At 45.7% G+C, this 22544-nt stretch overlaps 1 protein-coding gene across 2 annotated transcripts in view; it reads left to right on the forward strand.

Moving 5' to 3' along the window:
- CNKSR3 (CNKSR family member 3) overlaps nt 1–22544 on the forward strand; it is a 108977-nt gene that overhangs the window by 51284 nt on the left and 35149 nt on the right. For both annotated transcript variants that reach the window (XM_056125880.1, XM_056125881.1), the window contains 2 exons: nt 12653–12816; nt 21322–21524. In XM_056125880.1, coding sequence (XP_055981855.1) covers nt 12653–12816; nt 21322–21524 — 367 coding nt within the window. The remainder of the gene's footprint in view (nt 1–12652; nt 12817–21321; nt 21525–22544) is intronic.

Consider the following 22544-nt stretch of genomic DNA (forward strand, 5'->3'; position numbering starts at 1 on the left):
CGGCAGGCACCCCAAGAAGGCGGCGGCTTAATTGGAGATGCCATCCAGCTCTTTGGTCTCTGCCCTTTGAAATGACCTTGGCATTGCCTAAAGGTCAGCTGAGTGACAGTTTTTTTCCCCTTCTGCTTTTGGGACTACGCCTGGCTGTGCTCAGGGCTTATTTCTGGCTCTGTGCTCAGGGATCACTCCTGGTAGGGCTCAGGGGACCAGACGGGATACAGGGAATCAAACCTGGGTTAGCCTCCTGCCAGGTGAGTAAGTGTCGTACCCCTTGTACAGTCCTCTGGGCCTGGCTGTTTTCTTTTGAGCCAAGTGGAATGAGATGGTGGGTAAAGTGCTCACCTCCTGGTGATGGAACTTCGCACCAGGTGCCAGAGATGCCCCTTTGGAGGCTGGACGCGTTGTCCTCCCTCCCTCCCTCCCATGTGGTACATAGACTTCCCAGGACCACAGTTCAGAGAACTGGTTCATTGTTTCCTCTGTCCAGCAAAGCCTGCCAGTGACAACTGTGGCCAAAGTTCGACTGTGAGACTAAATCGAATTTACAGTTTTGGCAAAAGACACTGTGCTGGAGCGGAGGGAGGTTTGGCCTCTGGGTGGGATAGATTCTCTCCTCTTATTCCCACGTTGCCGCCCCCTCTTTCCTTCTTCCCACTGGGCTCAAGTCTTGCAGAATTGGTGACTGTGGTTTGGCGACTGACTTTTAGCATCCAACCTTGGGAAGTGCATTCTTCTCCCAGTCGGCGGTCACCAACTTTGTGTTCATTTCCACAATTTTGCTTTAGGATCTGAGCCCCAGCTTTGCCTTTTTTGTTTCGTACCTACTGGAGCCATAGCACTGAGGGTAGGGCATTTGCCTTGCGTGCGTCCTAGCCCGGCCGAGCTGGGTTCGATTCCTCCTCCCCTATCAGAGAGCCTGGCAAGCTACCGAGAGTATCTCGCCCGCAGGGCAAAGCCTGGCAAGCCACCCGTGACGTATTTGTTATGCCAAACACAATAACAACTAGTCTCACAATGGAGACGTTACTGGCCCCGCTCGAGCAAATCGATGAACAACGGGAGGACAGTGCTATAGTGCTACCTACTGTGCTGGTATGGGCAGGCATGTGTGTAAAAGTTGCCTCTGACCTCAAAGCCATTGTCACACTTCTCTCCTGTACTGAGGGCTAGTCTTCATGTCCCAGGTGGGCAGGGCCAAGGGGGAAGTACCCAGAGCCAAAGATGCAGGATGTTCATAGTTTCTTTTCATTGGCTTTAGCTTTTTTGGGTCATACATACCTGGGGATGCTCAGGGGCTTCCTCCTGGCTCTGTACTCAGGGATCTCTCTTGGTGGTGCTCAGGGGAGTATATGGGAGGCTGGGGATCGAACTTGGGTCGGCCATGTGTTAGGCAAGCACCCTACCTGTTGTGCTGTCTCTTTGTCCCTAGTCATGTGTGTATTCCTCTCTGGTCGATTAGACCAAGTCTTTTTTTATTGTTAGTGATTTAGTGAACAGCATGAATTTGTCAGGGAAGAGAAGCTTTCAGCTCATGTTCACTTCCGTCCTTCCCTCTGTGCCCAGTCTGTTTTCCAGTGAGATCTTCTCCCAGTGCAGAAGGTTGTGCTGAATCTTTTGGGGGAGTGGGTTGGGGCTAGATGGTGGGACCTAAAACACAGAAGCCAGTTTCCTCTAAGTTCCTCAACTGCTTGTCACTGAGCACTTCAGGATGCTCCAGGAGGTTGGGGGGGTAAGTGGACTCCTGGACCTCAGATACTCCTCCTGTTTTCCCGGCGTGGGGACGTATTCGCTCTTTTTCACTTTCCTTGAAGTACTAAGGCCTACAGGTGTTAGTGTCTTGCTGACATCTTCCCAGTGACTTGGATCTTTGAGGGCAGTGGACCCTTAACTGGAAAACTGTCCTCCTTTGGAAACTGAATGCCCGCTGCTGTCTGCTTACTCTCCCATTGTTTATTGCAAGATGTGGAAACCGTGGAGTGTTCTGTCTTATTGGAGGTCTCTTACTTGGGGTCTCTTGTCTTAGGTGTTCAGATTGTGTCTGCTGAAGAAGTGAGCATGTCCCTCCTCCAAGCTGGTGGCTTCCTTTCTCTAAATATTGCGCAAGAGGCTGGCTGGTTCTTAATTGGGCTCCTGGGTTTCTTGCTGCTGGATCTTTGATGTGCTTGGACCTCATTCAACCACACAGTTACTTAATCATTAATTGGAAGGCAGCAGCCACTGCTGCCCCAGCCCTGGGCTTCTCAGGGTCACAGTCCTCCGAGGGCAGAAAACCACACGGAGTTGTTCTCCAGGCCCAGATCATGCCGTGGCAAATTAATTTTTAGCTCTGGGAGGTCAGTTTCTGGGCTGGGCTTAATTCCCTCTTTCAATCTCTGCGGCTGTAAATCAGGGCTCAGACATAACAGAGAAACAGCCTTTCAGGTTGGAAGAGAGCTTCTCGGGTTCCACACATCAGGTTAAGCAGGTGACCCTTTCCTCCGATGAGATGGGACCATCGAGGTCTAGCAGGCTGGTGATTGTGAAACTCAGAGTTTGAAGTGCCAGCCTGTGTGTTGGTCATTCCACACAGGAGGAGCTCAAGATGCAGCAGGAAGTGAGCCAGGGCTTGGCAGAGGACAGGGACACTAGCCACAATAAGATATCAGAGACTGGGGAGAAGGAACTGTGGTTAGTGCCCATGCCTTGCAGACACCCAGACTGGTTCAGTGGACTACCTCCACCAGGTAGTCCCCTAAGCTTTGCTGGCTGCAGAACTGGAGATGCATGTGCCACTGAGGTAGCCTGGGTCATTGACCGACACCCCAGGGCCCATGCAGTACTGTATCCTTGGACCTTTGCATTGAACTTTGGGTCCAGTTGACTTAGAATCATTTGTGATATGCTCCCTCCTTCCCAACACTTTGGGAGCTCCCCACCTCCAAAAAAAAAACCCCAACAAACCAGACTTCCTTCATTACAGAGCAGATGGATGGGGCTGGAGAGACAGTGCCTCACATGCAGGGGACTTGGATTTCCTCCCCCAAGCATCCTGGTATCTTCAGCACCTTGCCAAGAAGATCCAGGAGGTGGGACAGGAGCCATAGTACAGCAGGGAGGGCATTTGCCTTGCATGCCACCAACCCAGTTTCATTCCTCGGCTTCCCATATGGACCCCTGAGCACTACCAGGGGCAATTCCTGAGTGTTTCTGAGTGCAGAGCCAGGAGTAACTCCTGAGCATTGCTAGGTGTGGCCTTATCAAGTAAATAATGTCCAGGTTAGTCCTCTGGGTCCTTGAGCACCTCTGAGGGGATTAAAGACTAAAGGTAGATGCTCAGAGGCATGGAAGTGTGGGATGGAGCTGATACCATAAAGGGCCACTTTGGTGGTGATGAATGCTAGAATGCTAGAATTCTGTAGAATGCTAGAAGGTTGTGCTTACATGACTAGGTATTTGTCAAAATTCACGCCTTTCTGCACTGAAAAGAGGTCGGTGTTAGTATGTATAAATCATGCCTCATCAGAACAAACCCAAAGGAAATAAGTGGAAAAAACGTTTTGAAGGGACTCTTAGAATATACTCTGAACTTTTGTGGGAAGACGGCGGGTGAACAATTTCTCTGCTCCTAAATGTAATGACAAGCTATAAAGTGATTCCTACACAAATTACAAATCAGATTCACTTTCTTTCTGAACCAGTGTTAGTTATACCTAGAGTTGACAAACTTGCTCTGCAGAGGGCCAGATACTGACCTAGTCTGTGGTGGTGGCCAGAAAGCAACCCGAGAGACAAGATGTGCTCAAAGTTTGTTTTGTTTCTATAAAACTTCACACATAGAGGGCTGGAGAGATAGTATAGTGGCTATTGTGTTTGTCTTGCATGAAGCTGTCCCAGGTTTCATCTTCAACACCATATTTGGTTTTCTGAGCCACTCCAAGAGTGAACTCAGACTGGCTGTGTTCAAGGCAAATGTCCGACCAACTGTCCTGTCACTCCGGCTCCTGATCTCCCCATTTCCAATGGGCAACATGTCACCATTTTAGTTTGTGCTTGTATTATCTTCACTGCAGTTCATGTTGCTTTTCATGCTAGTTCTTGTTCTCTTGAGATCTGTGGTGGGGTGGGGAGAGTTGGTGAATTATGTGGCTGTTTTCTTCCCTCAGAGTAGCTGGAGGGTGATTCAGCAGGAGAGAAAGAGGATGGGATTGTGAGGAATCGGGTCTGTCAGTGTGCACAGAGGTGGGCTTTCATTTTTGTCTCAGGCTGCCCCTGAGATGCAGTCCTTGAGGGTCCCTCCACCACCCTTTGCCCACAGACACTGGATGGAATTAGTTTTTTTTTTTAAGTATTTATTGGGGACGACACCTGGTAGAGCTCAGGGGGCCTCTCCTGGCCCTGTTCTTGGGGGACCCTATGCGGTGCGATGGATAGAACCCGAGTTGACCACAGGCCAGGCCACAGTGCCTTAGCCTCTGTGCTATCTCTTCAGCCCTGGACACAGTTTCGACTCTGTAGAAAAGGTCAGTGAGTCAAGGGCCTGTCCAATCCAGACAGATTTCCTGGATGGCCAAAGAATTCCTCAGTCCTTCAGAATGATACGGCTACAACTCATTGGTACTCCCTGGCTTCAAATCATGGCGTCGTTGCCTAATTTGGACTGCTGAGCAAACCAGTTTCATCAGCAAGTTTTAAAAGGCCAGCCTGCAGACCTCAGCCAAGCCAGCCAACAAGGAAATCTGTACTGGGGAGACCTGCTTGGGTGGCTCATATCACAGATGAGCACTCAGGGGTCTTGTTGTTACCATCTGCCTGAGTTTTCGTGGGTTCAGAATCTCTCTTTCCACCCCGAATGATTATTTTTTCTGGCATACATTTATTTTATTTTTCCTTTTTTTCTTTTTTTCCCTAATTTTTTATTTTATAAAGTAGTTCACAGTATTTGATTACATTTAATATTCAAACACCAATTCCACTACCATTATACCTTCCTACCACCACATTTTGGGTGTTTCCATCCCAAACCCCAATCCCTGCCCCAAAGCAGAACCAAACTAATATTTCCCTCCAAGGTTGGTTACCTTCTACTTTGAATCCCATCAAATGTGGTATGGTACCCTGGGAGTATGGGTAGGGTATGTTCTATGAAGTGTTGCATGGCTGCGAATGTGGCTGCCTGGTCTGGGAAAAGATTCACTCATGGGTGAGGCTTGGCCCAAGCATGTGGAGAGCATCCGTGAGCAGGGCAGCAGTTGGGTTCTGGAGGATTTTGGCTCCCCGAGTGATTTTTGCTATACAGAGGCCAAATCATAGAGCGTTTCCATTTCAACTTGATTTTTCAGCAAGGTGTCATGTTTGGAAGAAGTTTTAATCTCTTGGATCTGGAGCGTCAGAGGGTTGAAGAGGCTTCAGAGCTTGGATGACAGGTCTTGGCTGTTGAAGGCTTGAACAAGTGTTGGGAATTCTGGGATATTGCAGTTAACCCTTAAGTGCACCACCCAAAGCCTGGCCTGCAGTCCTCTGATTCAAATAAATCATCAGAGAATTACTTCTTCCTAAGTCCTTGTCTTTCTCACGGTGGTCTGTCAAGAGGTGATGCTTTGTCTAATCCATAAATTTGGGTTAATTAGAATTAAATTGGATTTATGTGATCTGTCATTGATTTTTTTTTAATAGTCCAAGAATGCTGCCAACTCAAATCATAGTTTGCACTGTCTGTGATTTGTGGCCCTTCAAAGTCCTGAATGAGATGTGACTCTGCATGCTCTAACGCTCTGAATCAAAACATTTCTTAAAGAAATAAGCACCAAAGAAAACAAAACCCTCTGGCTAAAACATGCTTTTGTGATCAAAAGGACTCCGTGTGTAATGCTGTCGAGTAGAGCACTCTGGATTAGAGCTTTGCCAACTTGAGCTGATAGGCAGAGCTTTGTGAATTTTTTTGTTCTATTTGGGACCTCTGTTCTCACCTGCCAGAAGGGGGGGGGCAACCTAAAAGTTTTTTACTCCTGATTCGTTAATCTGTTCTCGTCCATAATCTAACTTGAGTTTTGCAAAAGCAAACAAGGGCTAGCTCTAAATTCTTGCATTGGAGACTTTGCTCTAACTTGTTATCCTTCATACGCACGCGCGTGCGCACACATACACACACACACACACACACACACACACACACACACACGATTTTTTCCTCATTTTGGAGAAATGAAACGATAAGAATAAACTTACAGTCTCAAACAAAGTTTAAGTGCTGGAGTTTTCTTTGGGGGATTTATTTCATAGTTTTCATTATGTAGTAATGGTCTCATTCAATCTCAGAACATAGAAAGTGATAGCAAACACCTAGAACTGATACCCATAATCAGGAGTTAGCTTTGTTTCCTGACTTGCATGGAAAAATAAAATCAGGTGATTCAGGCAATGGTGTGATGTCAACATCTCTGTGTTTTCATGTATTTCTCTCGCAAATGTTGAACTCTGGGACTGTTCTCGGTGCTGGGAATGAAAGAGACGTCAGCTCTCATGGCACACGTCTGATGTAAATCACAGTATTTGGGTGGAGCAGGGAAACTCCAAATGGTAGAACTCTTCTTGGGCGACCATATTCCAGGAGCATCTTCACATTTTGTTTTCTTCCCAATGTACTCCTTTCCGGGTTGGAGCCATAGCACAGCCGGTAGGGTGTTTGCCTTGTACGTGTCCGATCTGGCTGACCTAGGTTCGATTCCTCTGCCCCTCTTGGAGAGCTCGGCAAGCTACCTAGAGTATCTTGCCTGCACGGCAAAGCCTGGCAAGCTACCCGTGATGTATTCGATATGCCAAACACAGTAACAAGTGTCACAATGGAGACGTTACTGAGCCCGCTCAAGCAAATTGATGAACAATGGGAGGACAGTGACAGTGACAGTACTCCTTTCCAGAGAGGTGGCCTAAGCTGGGTCTGTTTCTGTGTCTCTCTTGCAACTTTTATTCTAAACATGGAGAACCCAATAGTAATTCATCTCACTTAAAATTTTTTGATGAATTTTGTAGAATAAAAAGTATACAGTGGTCCATTATATTCTAAGTTGTTCAGTTTTCATTGCAGGGCAATGAGGAGTAGAAGTATTGGTGATGATTGTGGTTGTGATGATGTTAGTGGTGGTGGTAGCGGTGATGGTAGTAAGTTGGGGTGGTCCATGTGATAGTGGTAATACTAGTGGTGGTAGTGATAGTAATGGTGATGGTAGTAGAAGAAGTGTGTGAATGTGGTGGTGGTGATGGGAGTAGTAGGGGTGGGGATAAATGTGATGGTGGTAATAGTAGTAGTTACTGTTACTGTTATTGTCCTCCCGTTGTTCATCGATTTGCTTGAGCGGACCCAGTAACGTCTCCATTGGAGACTTTGTTGTTACTGTGCCTGGCATATCGAATACGTCACGGGGAGCTTGCCAGGCTCTGCCGTGGGGGCGCGATACTCTCGGTAGCTTGCCGGGCTCTCCGAGAGGGGCGGAGGAATTGAACTCGGGTCGGCCATGTTGGCTGCGTGCAAGGCAAACGCCCTACCGCTGTGCTATTGCTCAAGTAGTAGGTGGTGAATATGGTAGTGGTCATTGTGGTGGTAAATGTGGTAGTGATAGTAGCAGAGATGGTAGAAGTGTGGTGAAAGTGGCAGTGGTGGTAGTGGTAGGGGGTGAATGTGTTAGTGGCAGTGGCAGTAGTCTTGCAGTAATATTCCATCTTTCACAGCGAGGAGCTGAGTGTCTTGCTTTTGCTCCCAGTTCCCACCATGTGGGATTATATGGGTCTCAGGCTCCTACTAGTTCTCATCTTTCTCTAGAGTGAGAGAAGCTCTCTTCCTTCCCGTCTTTGAAGAATATCTTTTTTTTTTTTTTTGCTTTTTGGGTCACACCCAGCCATGCACAGTGGTTACTCCTGGCTCTGCACTCAGGAATAACTCCTGGCAGTGCTCAGGGGACCATATAGGATGCTGGGAATCAAACCCGGGTCCATTGTGTGCAAGGCAAAGGCCCTGCCCGCTGTGCTATCACTCTACCCCCCAGGAATATCTTTGAAGGATTTGTGGCCAGACTGGGATTCAGTGGAGAAGGGATGAATTGTGCTCCTTCCGGAAGCTTCCATTCTCTGGTGGAGCTCTCTGCCTCCATGATTCTTTCCCATGGAATTATGTGTTTAATTTAGTTTGTGTCAGAGGGTTATGCCTAATCTAATTTTATTTAATTCTGTGTTTCCCACTGTTCAGTGGGGCTTTCTATAAGTGCCCTGGAGCAAGGAAATGGTAAATGGCCACAGTGGACAAATAGGTTTTGTGTAGCACTTATGGCAAGTTCCCAAACCAGTTTGCTTGAAATTGTGGATTTTCTCTTCCTTTCTGGTATGGTGTGAGAGTTTAACTGGACTGTATTCATAAATGTTTACTCGTGTCCTGAACAATAGGATAATGAAACAATAGGCCATGATGTGTTGGAATAATAAAACTTGAGGACATTGCTATTTATTTAATTTTTTGGACCATCCTTCGCCATGCTTAGGACTTCCTGCTGACTCTGTACTCAGGAATCGCTCCTGGCAGGCTCAGGGAACATACGTTGGTGCTGGGGATCGAACCCGGGTTGGCCTACCTGCTGTGCTGTTGCTGAGGCCCAAGGACATTGCTGTTGAAAAACAAGCATTTTGAGTCCCTGAGTGGAGAGGGTGAAGTCACGCTGGGGTGTGCTTTTTGGTGGGTAGCGACTTGATCATTTCCCTCTATCTCAGGATCTTTGCATGATTTGAGGTTAGAGCCTATGCTTTCTCTTGGGATCCTCAAGGGGAGGCTGGTCCTATTTCTGGGGAAGGTTCTGTGCTCTTCAGGGTCTCAATCCCTGATCACTTGGGCCTGCCATCCTCCCTGGGACCCTCACCATTCTCCCTCCTCATCCTTCTCCCTGCGGCCAGAGTAGTTCATGACATTCTAGAACAGCATCCGAACCTATGTGTTCAGCAACAGTTCCCCCAAGAAAGAGGAAGAGAAGTCATCTCAGTGTCTACTTTTGATCCAGGGATGAAGGCTAATGAGACCTCATTGTGCATAGTTTCTTATAACTTTTTTTTGAGAGCTTTGTTTTTTTTTTTAAAAATTAATGTGGAGGTGATAACACACATATAGATGAATAACACCAAAGTCCTGAAATTCTACATTGTGAGTTAATGAGAAGTTGATCAAGAAACTTTATTTTTCAAAAATATTTTTCAACCTTTCTGTTGTAGAATATTTAGAAATTACATTTCAAAATTAACATGAAGTAGATCAGTCTTGTGGGTGTACAATTTAGTAATAGTGGGGAGAGAAGTTTTTCTTAAAAAAAAAAACTTAAGGGAAAGTAACTGTAGGCCTGTAAAAGTATAATAATGTATTTTAATCCTAAAAGGGGGAATATTGCCTTTATATTAGAACCAATTATAGATACTGCTTAAGCCTCTGCATTAATAAGTAATAGCTTATAAAAACTGTATCTATAAATGTAACAAAATCACCTGAATAAACATAGCACATTCAATATAAATGAAATATTAACTTATTATTGGAAAAGTATAAAATTCCTTAGCAAGCTAGGACTAAACAGGCTTTCCTTAATTTAGTAGAGGGCAATCAAGAGTATCATAATCTTTAATTTTAATGAACTCCTTTTTTTTGCACGTGTATGTTTGAGCCACATCCAGTGGTGCACAGGGCTTACTCCTGGCTTTGCATCCAGGGATTTCTCCTGGCAGTGCTCAGGAGACTATTGGGATGCAGAGGACTGAGCCCAGAGTGGCCCTGTGCATGGCAGACACCCAAATTAATGTTATTATTGTTTGGGCCCCTGGACTCCTGTATTTGGGTCATGAAAATGAAGTATCTGCTTTTTGCTTGAGTGTTAGTAATGAATTTGCCTGGTAGCGTCAACCTGAACTCCAGTCCTGCTGACTCTAGCTCCTTATTTGGGGTTCAGGTCAACTGGGTGGGTTTCTTCTTGAGCCCCTCTTCCTTACTGGTCCATGACCTTCTTTTCCCTTTCTTCCAGCTCCTTTCCTCTGTGTCTTCTTATAAGGACACAGGCCTGTGGCATTAGGGTTCATGCATATGACCTCAACTTTTTAATCTAATCACCCCTTGAGAGTTGTAATCTCCAAATACAGTCACATGCTGAGTTCCTGGGGTTTATGACTTCAACAAAGGAATCTTGGCGACATGCAGTTCAGCTATCACAAGGTTTAAATACTTAGAGCAGTTATCCTCAACTTTCATGGCAAATTAAACAAAGATACCCCCTTGAAAGCTTCAAAATAGAAAAGTGAAGAGGGTTCTGGAAGGAAAGAAAAAGCTAGGCTTGGATGGGGATTTGGCTTAGAAATGGTTAAATGATTTAGGGTAAAAATCTCCATCATCACTCTTGCTTGCACCCTCCCGATTCTGTGAACTCAATACGATTTGAGATGACTTCTAACTATTTCTAAGTTTCTATTTTTCTAACTCCTGTGGAACAGGGCTTCTTTTGCCACAGACCTTGCTTGGGTTTGTGCTTTTCTATATTTTATTGAAGAAAATGGGCCAGAGAGATAGAACAGGAGTTAAGGGACTTGTCTTGTATATGGCTGCCCTCAGAGGTTTTTTGTTGTTGTTGTTTTTGTGGGTTTTTTTTTTTTTCGTTTTGGGTCACACTCGGTGATGCTCGGGGTTCTTCATGGCTCTGCACTCAGGAATCACTCCTGGCGATGCTTAGGGGACCATATGGGATGCTGGGAATTGAACCCGGGTCGGCTGCGTGCAAGGCAAACGCCCTACCCGCTGTGCTATTGCTCCAGCCCCACTGTCCTCAGTTTTATCCCCGGGGTCACATGTCGTGCACCGAGCATCCCCAGGAGTGATACTTGAACACAGAGCCAGGAGTAAGTCCTGAGCATCACTGGGTGTGGCCCAGAAACAGAGCAAGCAAAATAGAAACCTACCTTGGCCCCCTTACTTGCTTTGTCAGGGATAGCATGTGTATCATCCGTGAGCTGAATTTCTTCATCCATTACATGCACCTAGAATTGTGACTTGATATTCCTATTGGACTCTTGTCATATGTCACACTGTCGGTTGCAGATGGCGTCTCTGTGGGTGGCTGGTACTGAAACTCTCTACAGCCCAGGTGGTGTCAATACCGTGGCCTGATGTGACCTCCCTCGCCTGCCCCACTCACCTGCACACAGGCCCCTTGTGGCTCTCGAAGTGGCATTAGGGCATCAGGGATCTAATCTAGTTCCACGTGGCAGAGCTTCTTTGCCAGACATGTCACTTTGGGAGAATGTCGCTTCCAGTTGGTGATCATAGTTATTTTTTTCTTACTGCTTTTTCATAGTATTTGAGAGTTGCAGATAAGCCTCAGGATGTTGTTTTCCTTCAGACCTCTTTTCAGGGAGAAATTTGTCTGCTGCGATGTTGCTTAGCCCAGAATGTCACACATAAGTACCAAGAATTTATTATTGATGAAAGAATGGAGTGTACGTGGGCCATTCTTTCTCATCCTGAGTACCCACAAAATAGAATTTTTGCGTGAGAGAAAGAGAGAAGAGGAAGAGAGGGAGGGGAAAAGGGAGAGGGAGATTGAACGTCAGTGTTAGGGAAGTGGACTTACCTTTTACATACTTCATTTTAGTTAAATGGAATTTTCATTGTGGTGGGACTGAAGTGATATCACTGGACTCTCTTCAAGTATTAACTTGGTTTTTATTATGAGGCTTAAGTAGATCTATTGATTGAGGGTAAGTTTTTAATATTGTAAAGCCATCAAATCAAGTTGACCAGAGACTTCTCTGCCAGAAATGAAGATGCCAAAGCTTTATTTAGCTTACCTCATTGAATCATGATACCAGAATGCCAGGATGCAATATCGCTGGCAGTGCTATTGGACCTGGAAACGTTTCCCTCAACTCAACATAACTTACTTGATATCCCCCTTCTCCCATGCTACTGCTGGTGCCTTCTCCTTTGTTTCCAATATTCATCAGAACTTTTCATTTGCATGACTCGGAAACTCACCATAAGCACAATTAAAAAATGAGAGTCAGCTCAATTTCAGTGACAAATCCTCAGGGAAGGTACAGGGGACTGAAGGATATTATCAGAACATTTATTGTCACAAATGGATGAAATAAATGACCGCCTGCATCCCTAAGGTGTGACTGTGTGCTTTCTAGCTGGAAAGGACGATGTCACTTCTGTTATCTTTGTCCATGTATCACGGATCAGGGAATATTTCCATTGGTTCTGTTGGAGTTACACAGGTAACTAGCTTATGGATAGACTATACTGGTCAACCTTGGTGGCAAGCATCTTTGTTGGCAAACGCACCTGGCTTACCAGGACAGGGAGAAGGATGGCATCCCAGAGGAAGAGGTGCTTAGTGAACAAACCTCTGTTGGCAAGAATAACTCACATTTCAAGTCCTTTTGAACTGGAGGGGGGGTCAGAATAAAGAAATGGAAGAGAGCAGAAAGGTCACTATCACAAAACAGGGCTGGTCCAGGAGAAGTCTAAGAGGAGGCCATCCCTGAAAGGTATCCATCAGGTGGGATACTCATGAAATAGACAACTCAATGTACTAGAGAACTGTGTTTTTGGGTGAAGGTGATGCAGTGACAATCATGGACCTTTATGCTTTCTCGGTAGGGTTGGATGATTGCCTGCAGCAATATGTCCACAAGTTTGAACGCGAGAAGATCAATGGTGAACAGTTGCTACAGATTTCCCATCAGGATCTGGAGGAGCTGGGCGTCACCCGAATCGGACACCAGGAGCTTGTGTTGGAGGCTGTCGACCTTCTCTGTGCACTGGTTAGTTCAGGAAAAGGTCATCTTTATTGGGAGCCCTTTTCTCTAAAGTCCTGGCTTGGGGTATACCTTGTGTTCATTTTCTTCATGAGCCCCTGGAGGGAAGGCTGAACTCAAGATAATGTAAGAAGGGAAGAAAAAAAGTCACGGACTAAGAGTTTTCGAAGTATGGCCTGGGCATTAAATCTGGCCCACTGTCTAGTTTTGTAAATAAAGTTTTATTGGAACGTGGGCCACGAATGCTTTTTCATGGTATCCTCTGAATGTTATCCTCTGAGGCTACCCTTAGGCTATAGGGATGGAGCTGAAAATTTATGTCAGCTGAAATCCTCAAAAGGTCCTAATATTTACTATCTTGCTGTTTACACAACTTACCTTTCCTAGAAGGAAGATAAATATATATATATATGTATATATATGTTATTTTCGTTCGTACTATGAAGAATAAAAAGTTGGTTGTGAAAGAAAATGCCATCTTCTAAACGGACATATGAGAAGTGGGTTCTGACTCATGAATCTGCCCTTGTTAACTATTCGCAAAGCATTTGGGTTTCACACTGAAATGGAAATAACTGATGTTCGCGCTGACATAGTCCAGCTGTGAAATGTGAGCTGGGAAGGAATGTGAGCTCAGATCCTTCTTGCAGGTGATCGAGCTTTGGCTTGCATGTGAGTTAAATCCTGCCTCTTGCCCAGCACGTGTGATGGCATGGGCAGCACCTGTTGGGGGCGGGAGGAGGCCCCACCAGCTGCAAAGGGCACTTGACAAACTGCTGGTGGGCAGGGGGTGGGTGCCAGGTCATTCATCCCGGTGCTCTGCTGAGGATGCAGTTTCCTTAACTGTCAGGGTTTGGATAAACTGCCCAGCATTCATGCTGGGTTAGTAATGCTGAGAAGCCGAGCCAGAGGGTATATACAGTTACATCAGGGAGAATGGTGGGAAAGAATGTGTTCCTGCTTATTTTGCTATTATGGCGTGGCCTTTGGTTGATTATATAACACTTGCTTCATTGTGTGTATTCTTCTTAAAATGGACAGAGCCCGACTTCTGCTCGGAGCGGCGCTTCTCTTTGTGATGGGGAAGTTCCTGGCGGTTGATGAATGAGCTGCCGTCCCAGAGACGCTGGCGCTGAGAGGCGGGCTCTCGGTGGCGTTTGGATGCAGGCATGGATGTCCAGGCCTCTCTCTGTGTCCTCCAGGGACACTGCAGGGTCTGGCGGCGACACTCCCCTGATGTGGCTGTGTCCCAATACGTACACATTGATTCTGTCCTGGATTGTCCCGTGTGTTTGAGTTTGCTTTGATTCTGTCTTCTGAGACCACCTCCCCTGCTTAGTTTTGGATTTTTCTGTTCCTGTTTGACATGCCTCGCTTTTCTGTGTTCCTTTTGAGATCAGGTAAACTATTTTGAAATCTGCAGTAGGAGGGATGGGGGGGAGAGGTCCAGCTGCCTCTCTTTGCACCCCCGGCCCCTCCTACAGTATCTGACTGCAGTGAACAAAGATGGACCACTGCCAGAACCCACGGCTGTGTTTTATCTCCTACAATTTCCTTCTAATTTCCTTGGTAGACAAATTCTGACCTCAGACTCATTTTGCGTTTGCTCAGTGCTGGTGAATGAGCTCCCCAGGGTCATGAGAATGCACTTTTCAGGGTCATGGGGTGCCTGGCAGATGCAGGTGCCATTCCTGTGCTGGGAAGGACATTAAAGAGTTTTATAAAGTATCTTTAGTCTTGGTGGAATTTCCCCTTTAAATAGTCTTGCCACATCTTTATTAATCTATTCATTGATACCAGTGAGATCTTTTTTTTGTTTATCAATAGGCAATAGATTTTTACCCCAGGGCAGTTAAAAGCTATTTCCATTTGGCCTTGGTGTTATGAAAGATGTTTTAATGTAAACTTCAGGTTTAGTGGATGTTAATTTTATGGTGGGCAGGAAGAGTACAGAATTTGAAGGCAGGAGGAGGAAGAGAAGAAAACCATGAGCTAGTTTCTCAAAGAAAATGGGCAAGTAGAATGGATAAGAACCTAAAGTTGGGAGCAGTGGCAGGTTACAATCCCCAGAACATGGATAGATGAACCACAAATCACGGGTCCAGATTGAGAGAGACTCTTCCTCTGTGAACATTTGAACTTGGCCATTTGGGTGGCTGAAAAGGACTTGTGTTATGAGACAGAAACAGTATTACATCCAAGAATATGAACCTCATTTTGGGAGGTCATACCGGTGTGCTCATGGTTTACTTCCCACTCCTGGTGGAGCATGGGGGACCACATGAGCTTCCGGGGATCAAACCTGGGTCAGCCACTGGCGAGGCCTTAAATTGCTATAGTATCGCTCCAACCCCATGAGCCCTATTTTTCTTCCCTCTAATAAAAAGAGCTGCTAGCCACATGTGATTATTTCAAATGGAAATCGGGCTCGATTTATTGCATATGGCTAGTGGTTGCTGGCAGCCCTAGTTGGGTAGGATGGACAGAGGATTCAGATTGCAGAGTTATATGGAGTCATAGTGTTTTAGAGGAGTGACTGAGAGCCACCATGTATAGTTAGAAACCATTTCATTCATTCAGGCAAACAGGGCCTCGTTTCCTTCGAAAGGCCCAGTCAGAAACAGGTGTGTTTTCAAAGCAGAGTAGCCTGAGAGGGTGTGCAAAGTTGAATATGTTCATGTGTTTAGTGAGACCACCCCACTCAAAGAAGTGCCTGTAAGGGCTTCTTCCCCGGACATAATTTGGGTTTCATCATGTACCATTCATGGTGAATCTTTAATACGTGGCATCCTTTCATTGGGGGTGGGGTGGGGGAGATCATGCAGGAAGAGGCATCTTTGCTACCAGTTGGTCTTTTACTTGATCTTTTTTGGTTTTGTTTTTGTTTTGGGGCTATGCCTGGTGACGCTCAGGACTTAACTCCTGGCTCTGCACTCAGGGATCACTCCTGGTGTGCTTGAGGAACCCTCTGGGCTGCCAGGAACTGAACCTGGGTTAGCCATATGCAAGGCAAATACCGTATCTACTGGACTACCTCTCTGGCCCCGATTTTTTTTTTTTATGTATTAAATGCCTTTCAAAAAACTGATTGGTTGCCAATAGGTTGTAGCTGAATTAATCCCAGTCAGTAGGATAGTTTTGATTGCTTGTGCCGGACACTCCTTGGTCATGTGTGTTGAATGAGGAACAGAGCTATAGAAACGAGAGAAGTAGAGAACAAGCGGTGTATGATTTGTTTATAACAAAATCATGTGTAATTTAAAGCAGCGGTCTTCAACCACTGGCCCACAGATAGATGTTGGTACACAGGGTGGGAAAGTTTGGAAGCCATGTGACTTCCCCTGAGGTTATAACCTCCAGTCAGTCCATAGACCCATCTTCATGACAGGTACCTCAACCATAAAAAAGCTGAAGAATGCTGGTTTAAGATACTAGAGCAAGAGTCCTCTCTTTTCCTCTGTCTTATGTACCATGTCTCTCATCAAACAGGAAATGAACCCCAGGGTTACCTTCTAATAAAGTAAGATTTTTTTTTTTTTTTGGTACCTGTGTTGATTTTTGGAGACTCACTTCAACTTCTTAGTTTGTATCTTGCAGATACTTTATCTTCAAAGAATTTCTCAGAGACACATGTTAGGGCAGAGGCTAGTGAAAATAATCAAATCTTGCCTAGAAATTACTCATTTTCTGTCTTTCCTGGTAGGCACTTAAGTCAATAGCCCTTCCCTGATTAGGTTTCTGCAGCTCTTTGGAGCTAATATAATCAGCTTCTTGTTCTGTCCTTATTGTGGAGTGGAGAGAAGGGAAAAGCGTTTTCCTTGCTAACTTTGTTCATTCTTTCTTCCTCTTAAGAATTATGCTCGTTTGTAACTCACCCGCCCAGTCCTTCTAGTTTTGTGATTTTGTTTTTGAGGGGGGAAAAATGAAGATGCAGAGTGAATTAAGTGGTGATGGAAAAAAGTTAAATCGCAGCCACCCCGTCTCTATTTCAAGACAAGAAGGTCTAGGTTTGTAAACAATCAAGGTTTGAAACATCTTGCAACCCTAACATGCATTTAATCTTCTTGGAGTTCCAGAAGTAAATGCTACACGCCATAATAAAGTTCTGAGTGATTTATGGCAGCATTCACTGCCGAGAGCTGACTCGCCTGGGTTGAGTTCACGATTGTTAATGGAAGTTGGCAGACTGAATAATTGACTGAATGAGGACACATTTCTCTTTAATCACGGTCCCCAATCCTCCCAAACAAGTGGTGTCACATGACTCTTGATCGATTTATTGGTAGAGTCTTTAATTCTCTGAATTAAAAAAAAAAAGCCAGGCTGAAAATCAGCTTTTTGTTTTGTCTTCTCTACTTGAAGGAAATGTCATATCTTAGTCTCCAGAAAAATAATAGAAAAAAAATGAAAGAATTCAAGGTTTGTATGGCCTATACTTGTTAATCCAAGTTGCTCATTATTATTATTATTATTATTTTAAGCTTGCGCAAGGCAGATTTTATGTAATGGAGCTGGGGAGGTTTTATAAAATATTTGTGCTGAACTCTTCGAACTTGCAAGTTGTTAAAAAGTTATTTTCCAAAGGAGCTGCATAAATTTAAGCTTCACATAAAATCTCGTTTCTGAAGCTAGCATTGTTTCCATTAGTGTTAAGTCTTGCCTTGTTGTTGCTTTTACCATTTATCTTGCTAAAAGTATAAAACTCCCACCAATTTGCGGCTGGCTTTTATGCTGTAAAGACATTTAAATATGTGTACATTGTGTCTATGTCTTTACAACTGTTTTTAAAGTCTGGAAGGAGCACCAGAAGCTAGAGAGAATAGAGCCTCCCTCTGAGGAAGCCCGCCAGGGGCAAAGCCAATCTGGTACTTTATTTTTAAATTTTTTTTTTTTTTTTGGATCACACCCGACGATGCACAGGCCTGGGTCACTTCTGGCTCTGCACTCAGGAATTACCCCTGGCGGTGCTCAGGGGACCATATGGGATGCTGGGAATCGAACCTGGGTTGGCCGTGTGCTAGGCAAACACCCTATCCGCTGTCCTATCGCTCCAGCCCTCAGTCTGGTACTTTAGAGAATGCAGCAGATCAGGATGGACTTGGGCCAGTGGCCAGGCTGGTGAGTTGTGCTAGCATCAGTGGTCAGTGAGCGCCCTGTGTCCTTATCCCATGCCATCTGTTCTGGCTTCTTAGCATGTTTTTGTTTTTAATTAATTAAATCTCTCTCTTTTTTTTTAATTGAGGCATCGTGAGAGACACAGTTACAAAGCTGTTCATGATTGGGTTTCAGTCATACAGTGATCCAACACCCATCCCTTCACCAGTGTCCGTTTCCCACCACCTGTGAGCCCAGTTTCCCTCCTGCCACCCCCCTGCTTCTATGTCTCTATGGCAGGCACTTTCTTTCCTTCTCTCTCTCTCTCTCTCTCTCTCTCTCTCTCTCTCTCTTTTTCTCTCTCCTTAGCACTTTTGCCCTTTCTCAGGCTGTTGTTAGTGAAGGGGTAGGGGGTTGGGGTATACCGCATCAGAACCTCATACCCTCAGTGTGGAGGAGAACCCTCTCCCACTCTGAGGACGTCCTGAGTCTGTGTCCGATTGTTCTCTGGCAACTAGAGGAAGTGTCGTATCTGCCTTCACACTTCACAGACTGTTTCTAGGAGCTGTTGGCAGAGAGGTGTTGTTAGTACTGCCATTTCTGAGTTTGTAGTGGTATGTAATCTCACTGTGGGCTCCTGCCGACCCGGAGAAATATACCTCCTCTCCCAATATCTTTATGTTAAAAAATAATAATATATTGACTTGGGGTGTGTTCATGCAATTGAATATAGAAACACCTCCAGTCCTCCCCCAAATATTTGCCTGTTGTTTCTTGAGATTTGCTATTTTGTTTTGTTTTGCTGTAGCTGGCAATGCTTGGAGCTTCTCTGGACTGGTTTTAGGGGGTCACTCCCTGTGGGGGGATTGGGGAACATGGGGTGCCAGGGATGGAGCCTGGTGCTCCAGGGTGCAAAACCATCACTCCAGCCCTTGGAACATTGCCCCTGTCCCCAAGATTTGCTTTTTATCTGAAAGGTTGTTTGCACGCACGCTGCTATAAACCAGCAGTAGCACACTAGATTGATGAAATGTAACCTAGAGGGTAACCAATCTCCATGAACAAAATAGAAACATAGACAGTTTCACCTGTAACAGCATCTTAGTGATCTCTTATACAAAGACTTACTGGCTTCAAAGTGAGTTACCGCAGTCTTCACTAACTTTCTTCTATTTTTGGAAATGTTTTCGGAAATTAGGAAATGTCTTAGGAAATTACTGATAACAAACAACATTAAATCAATTACCGAGGGCCTGCTGTGAGGGCAGGCTTGAGGGATGGTTGGGAAAATTGGACACAATGGTGGAGGGAAGGTGTCATGGTGGGGGGATTGGTGTTGGAATATTGAATGCCTGTAATGAAACATCATGAAAAACTTTGTAAAACACAGTGTTTATATATAGTGTAAGGGAAAAATTGGAAGATATAATTAAACTTAAAAAAAAATTGAAGAAAGGTTGTTTGGGGTTCTTTTTTTGTAAAATTTTTTTAATTGTTTTATTTTTTATCAGTGAATCACCATGAAATACAGTTACAAACTAACGAACTTGCATTTCAGTCATACAGTGAGTCTTTACCCATCCCTCCACCAGTGCCCATTCTCTTCCACCAGTGTTCCCAGTATCCCTCCCACCACCCCCACCCCAGCCCCCCATCCCACCCCACCCTGCCTCTGCCTCAGGCCATTCCCTTTTGTTCTCTCTCCTTCTGGGTGTTGTGGTTTGCAATAGAGGCATTGTGTGGCCCTCTTGTTCAGTCTGTAGTCCACTTTCGGCAGGCATCTTTTAATTGTCACTTGGAGTGGATTTTATTAAAGCCACAGTGACACTCACCGTTGTCTAGAAGGAACCCAGAACCAAACCCCCACAGGGAGAAATGCATTTCGGGGATATCCCGGCCGTGCGGTCAGCGTTGCTTTGTTCTGTGTCAGCCGGGTTTCTCGTGTCACCGACTGACTGAGCGGGGCTGGTGTCAGGCCCGAATGCGCTGATTACTCTCACCAGCCATGCACCCCAGTGAAGGAACAACGCAGACAAGGTGGTTGTAAGTGGTGTGGGCAGCTGCAGGCAGGCATTTGGCAAAGTCTAGCCACATTTTCAGCTGGAACCGCTCAGGAGTGGGAGTGTGGTATGACGTCTACTCAGTAGAAGCCAGAGAAACATCCTGCAAGGAATAGGAATTTTTCCTCTACCCAAACAAGCTACAGGTTTTATTTATTTTTAATTTAATTTTTTAAAAAAAATTGAATCATTTTTGAATGACCAAGTTCCAAAGTGACCCATGATTGAGTAGCAGGTGTACACTGCTCTGACACCCAGCTCTCCAACCAGTGTCTACCTCCTTGCACCAATGTGCCCATTGCCTTGTTGCAAGCTCCGTTTTCTTTTGCCTTTTAGGCGTTGTGGTTTATAGTACTGTTACTCATCAGATTGAGCCGGAGCGATAGCACAGAGGGTAGGGCGTTTGCCTTGCATGCAGCCGACTCGGCCGATCTAGGTTCAATTCCTCCGCCCCTCTCAGAGAGCCCGGCAAGCTACCGAGAGTATCTCGCTCTCACGACAAAGCCTGGCAAGCTACCCGTGATGTATTCGATATGCCAAACATAGTGACAAGTCTCACAATGGAGATGTTACTGGCGCCCGCTTGAGCAAATCGCTGAACAATGGGAGGACAGTGCTACAGTGCTACTCATCAGGGATCATGTGTGTCACGTGACTTCCTTTCAGCACCCAATCCTCCTCTGGACTTCCCTGTACCATCGTCATTGTGGTTCCTTCCTCAGTTTGTCATACACGCCAGGCCTTCTTACCCTCAAGTGGCAGACATCCTACTAAGTTCTCCTGCTTCAGTCATTCTGTATTCCCCTACCCTGACCAATGATGGACTTTTAAAAAAAATTAAAACAATTTTTTTTTATTTTAATGAATCACCATGAGATACAGTTACAGACTTATAAACTTTGGTGATGTTGTTTCAGTCAAACAATGTTCGAATACCCATCCCTCCACCAGTGCCCATTCTCTACCACGAATGTTCCCAGTATTCTTTCCGCCACCTTGATGGGCTTTAAATATCACTAGGATCCTGTGGAGAAACCAAAGTAGATAATTATGGAAGCTTCCAAGGGGAGGGGGACGTTGAGGCCAGGGAGTGAGGAATCAGAATGAACTGTCCCTAACTAGACTCGGGGAGAGAAACGGTCCAGAAAGAGGAACCCTGGGCAGGAGCAAGCCGTGGGAGCTACAGAGAGAGCACGTTGGCAGGAAGGAACAGTGAACACATGTGGGTAAATCATGTAGGGGTTTGTGGCTGCAGAAGGAGTCCTTCAGGTCACTCTGTGAGCGTTTGAGTCACAGCATGGTTAGGGCTTTATTGGTGAGCTTTGATTTTTAACCTTCTGATATTGTTCCCCCACAGAACTATGGCCTTGAAACTGATAATATGAAGAACCTGGTCCTGAAGCTTCGAGCCTCTTCCCACAACTTGCAGAATTACATAAGTAGCCGGCGCAAAAGCCCCTCATATGATGGGGGCACCTCCCACAAGCCTCCCAACGAGTTCCTCACTTCCGTGGTGGAGCTCATCGGGGCGGCCAAGGCCTTGCTGGCATGGCTGGACCGGTAAGTTGTGGACACACTTGGCCTCTTGGGAAAGGACTGCTGGGAGCAGGGCTGAGAGCGGGGCCTCCAGACAGGACCTTGTGGGGGCCCCATCTCACCCCGTGGAACGCCCCCGGCATCCTGGAGCTGTGGTGTATTTGTGGATGGTACTAGAAGGTGGGTAGCTATAGGCAGTGAGCCTCAGGGCAAGCCCAGGGCGATGCTTGAGTTGCTTCTCTGAGGTTAATCATTCACAATGGCAAGTTCAGTCAATAGGAAGCACATGAGTTGATTTCAGAAGGGATATTAATTCTCTCTGCACAGTTTCCCTTTTTCAAAAAAAAATTAAAACTATTGTGCTTATTTGAGGCATCCCAACTTCTAGGATAGATAGATAACTTCTAGGATATCTTCTAGGATATCTTCTAGGATAGATAGATAACTTCTAGGATAGATAGATAGATAGATAGATAGATAGATAGATAGATAGATAGATAACTTCTAGGATAGAAAGGCTGGAGAGATAGCACAGCGGTAGGGCGTTCGCCTTACAAGCGGCCAACATGGCCGACCCGAGTTCGATTCCTCCGCCCCTCTCGGAGAGCCCGGCAAGCTACCGAGAGTATTCGATATGACAGACACAGTAACAACAAAGTCTCCAATGGAGACGTTACTGGGCCCGCTCGAGCAAATCGACGATCAACGGGATCACCTTTACCTTTACCTTTACCTTTACCAACTTCTAATATTGCTCCATGATAAGGTTTCGGGCTTCTAGTGTTCTAACTACCCATTCACCATGTGTTCACATCCCCCCTACCATTGCCTCAGGGCCCTCCACCTCCCACCTGTCCTGTCCCCTCATCTCCCCCATTGCCATCAGCTCCCTTGGGTAGCCCAGCTCTGGGTTCTCTTCCTCAGGACCTTTCCACCCCACACGTGAGAGAAATCATTCACTCTCTGACCCTCTCCCTTCCGCTAACTTCATTCGGCACAAAATGTGCTACATCCATCCAGGAAACGGCATGCTGCCCGATTCTG

Source organism: Sorex fumeus, unplaced genomic scaffold (genome assembly GCF_029834395.1).
Source record: "Sorex fumeus unplaced genomic scaffold, SorFum_2.1 ptg000061l, whole genome shotgun sequence".
Lineage (NCBI taxonomy): Eukaryota > Metazoa > Chordata > Mammalia > Eulipotyphla > Soricidae > Sorex > Sorex fumeus.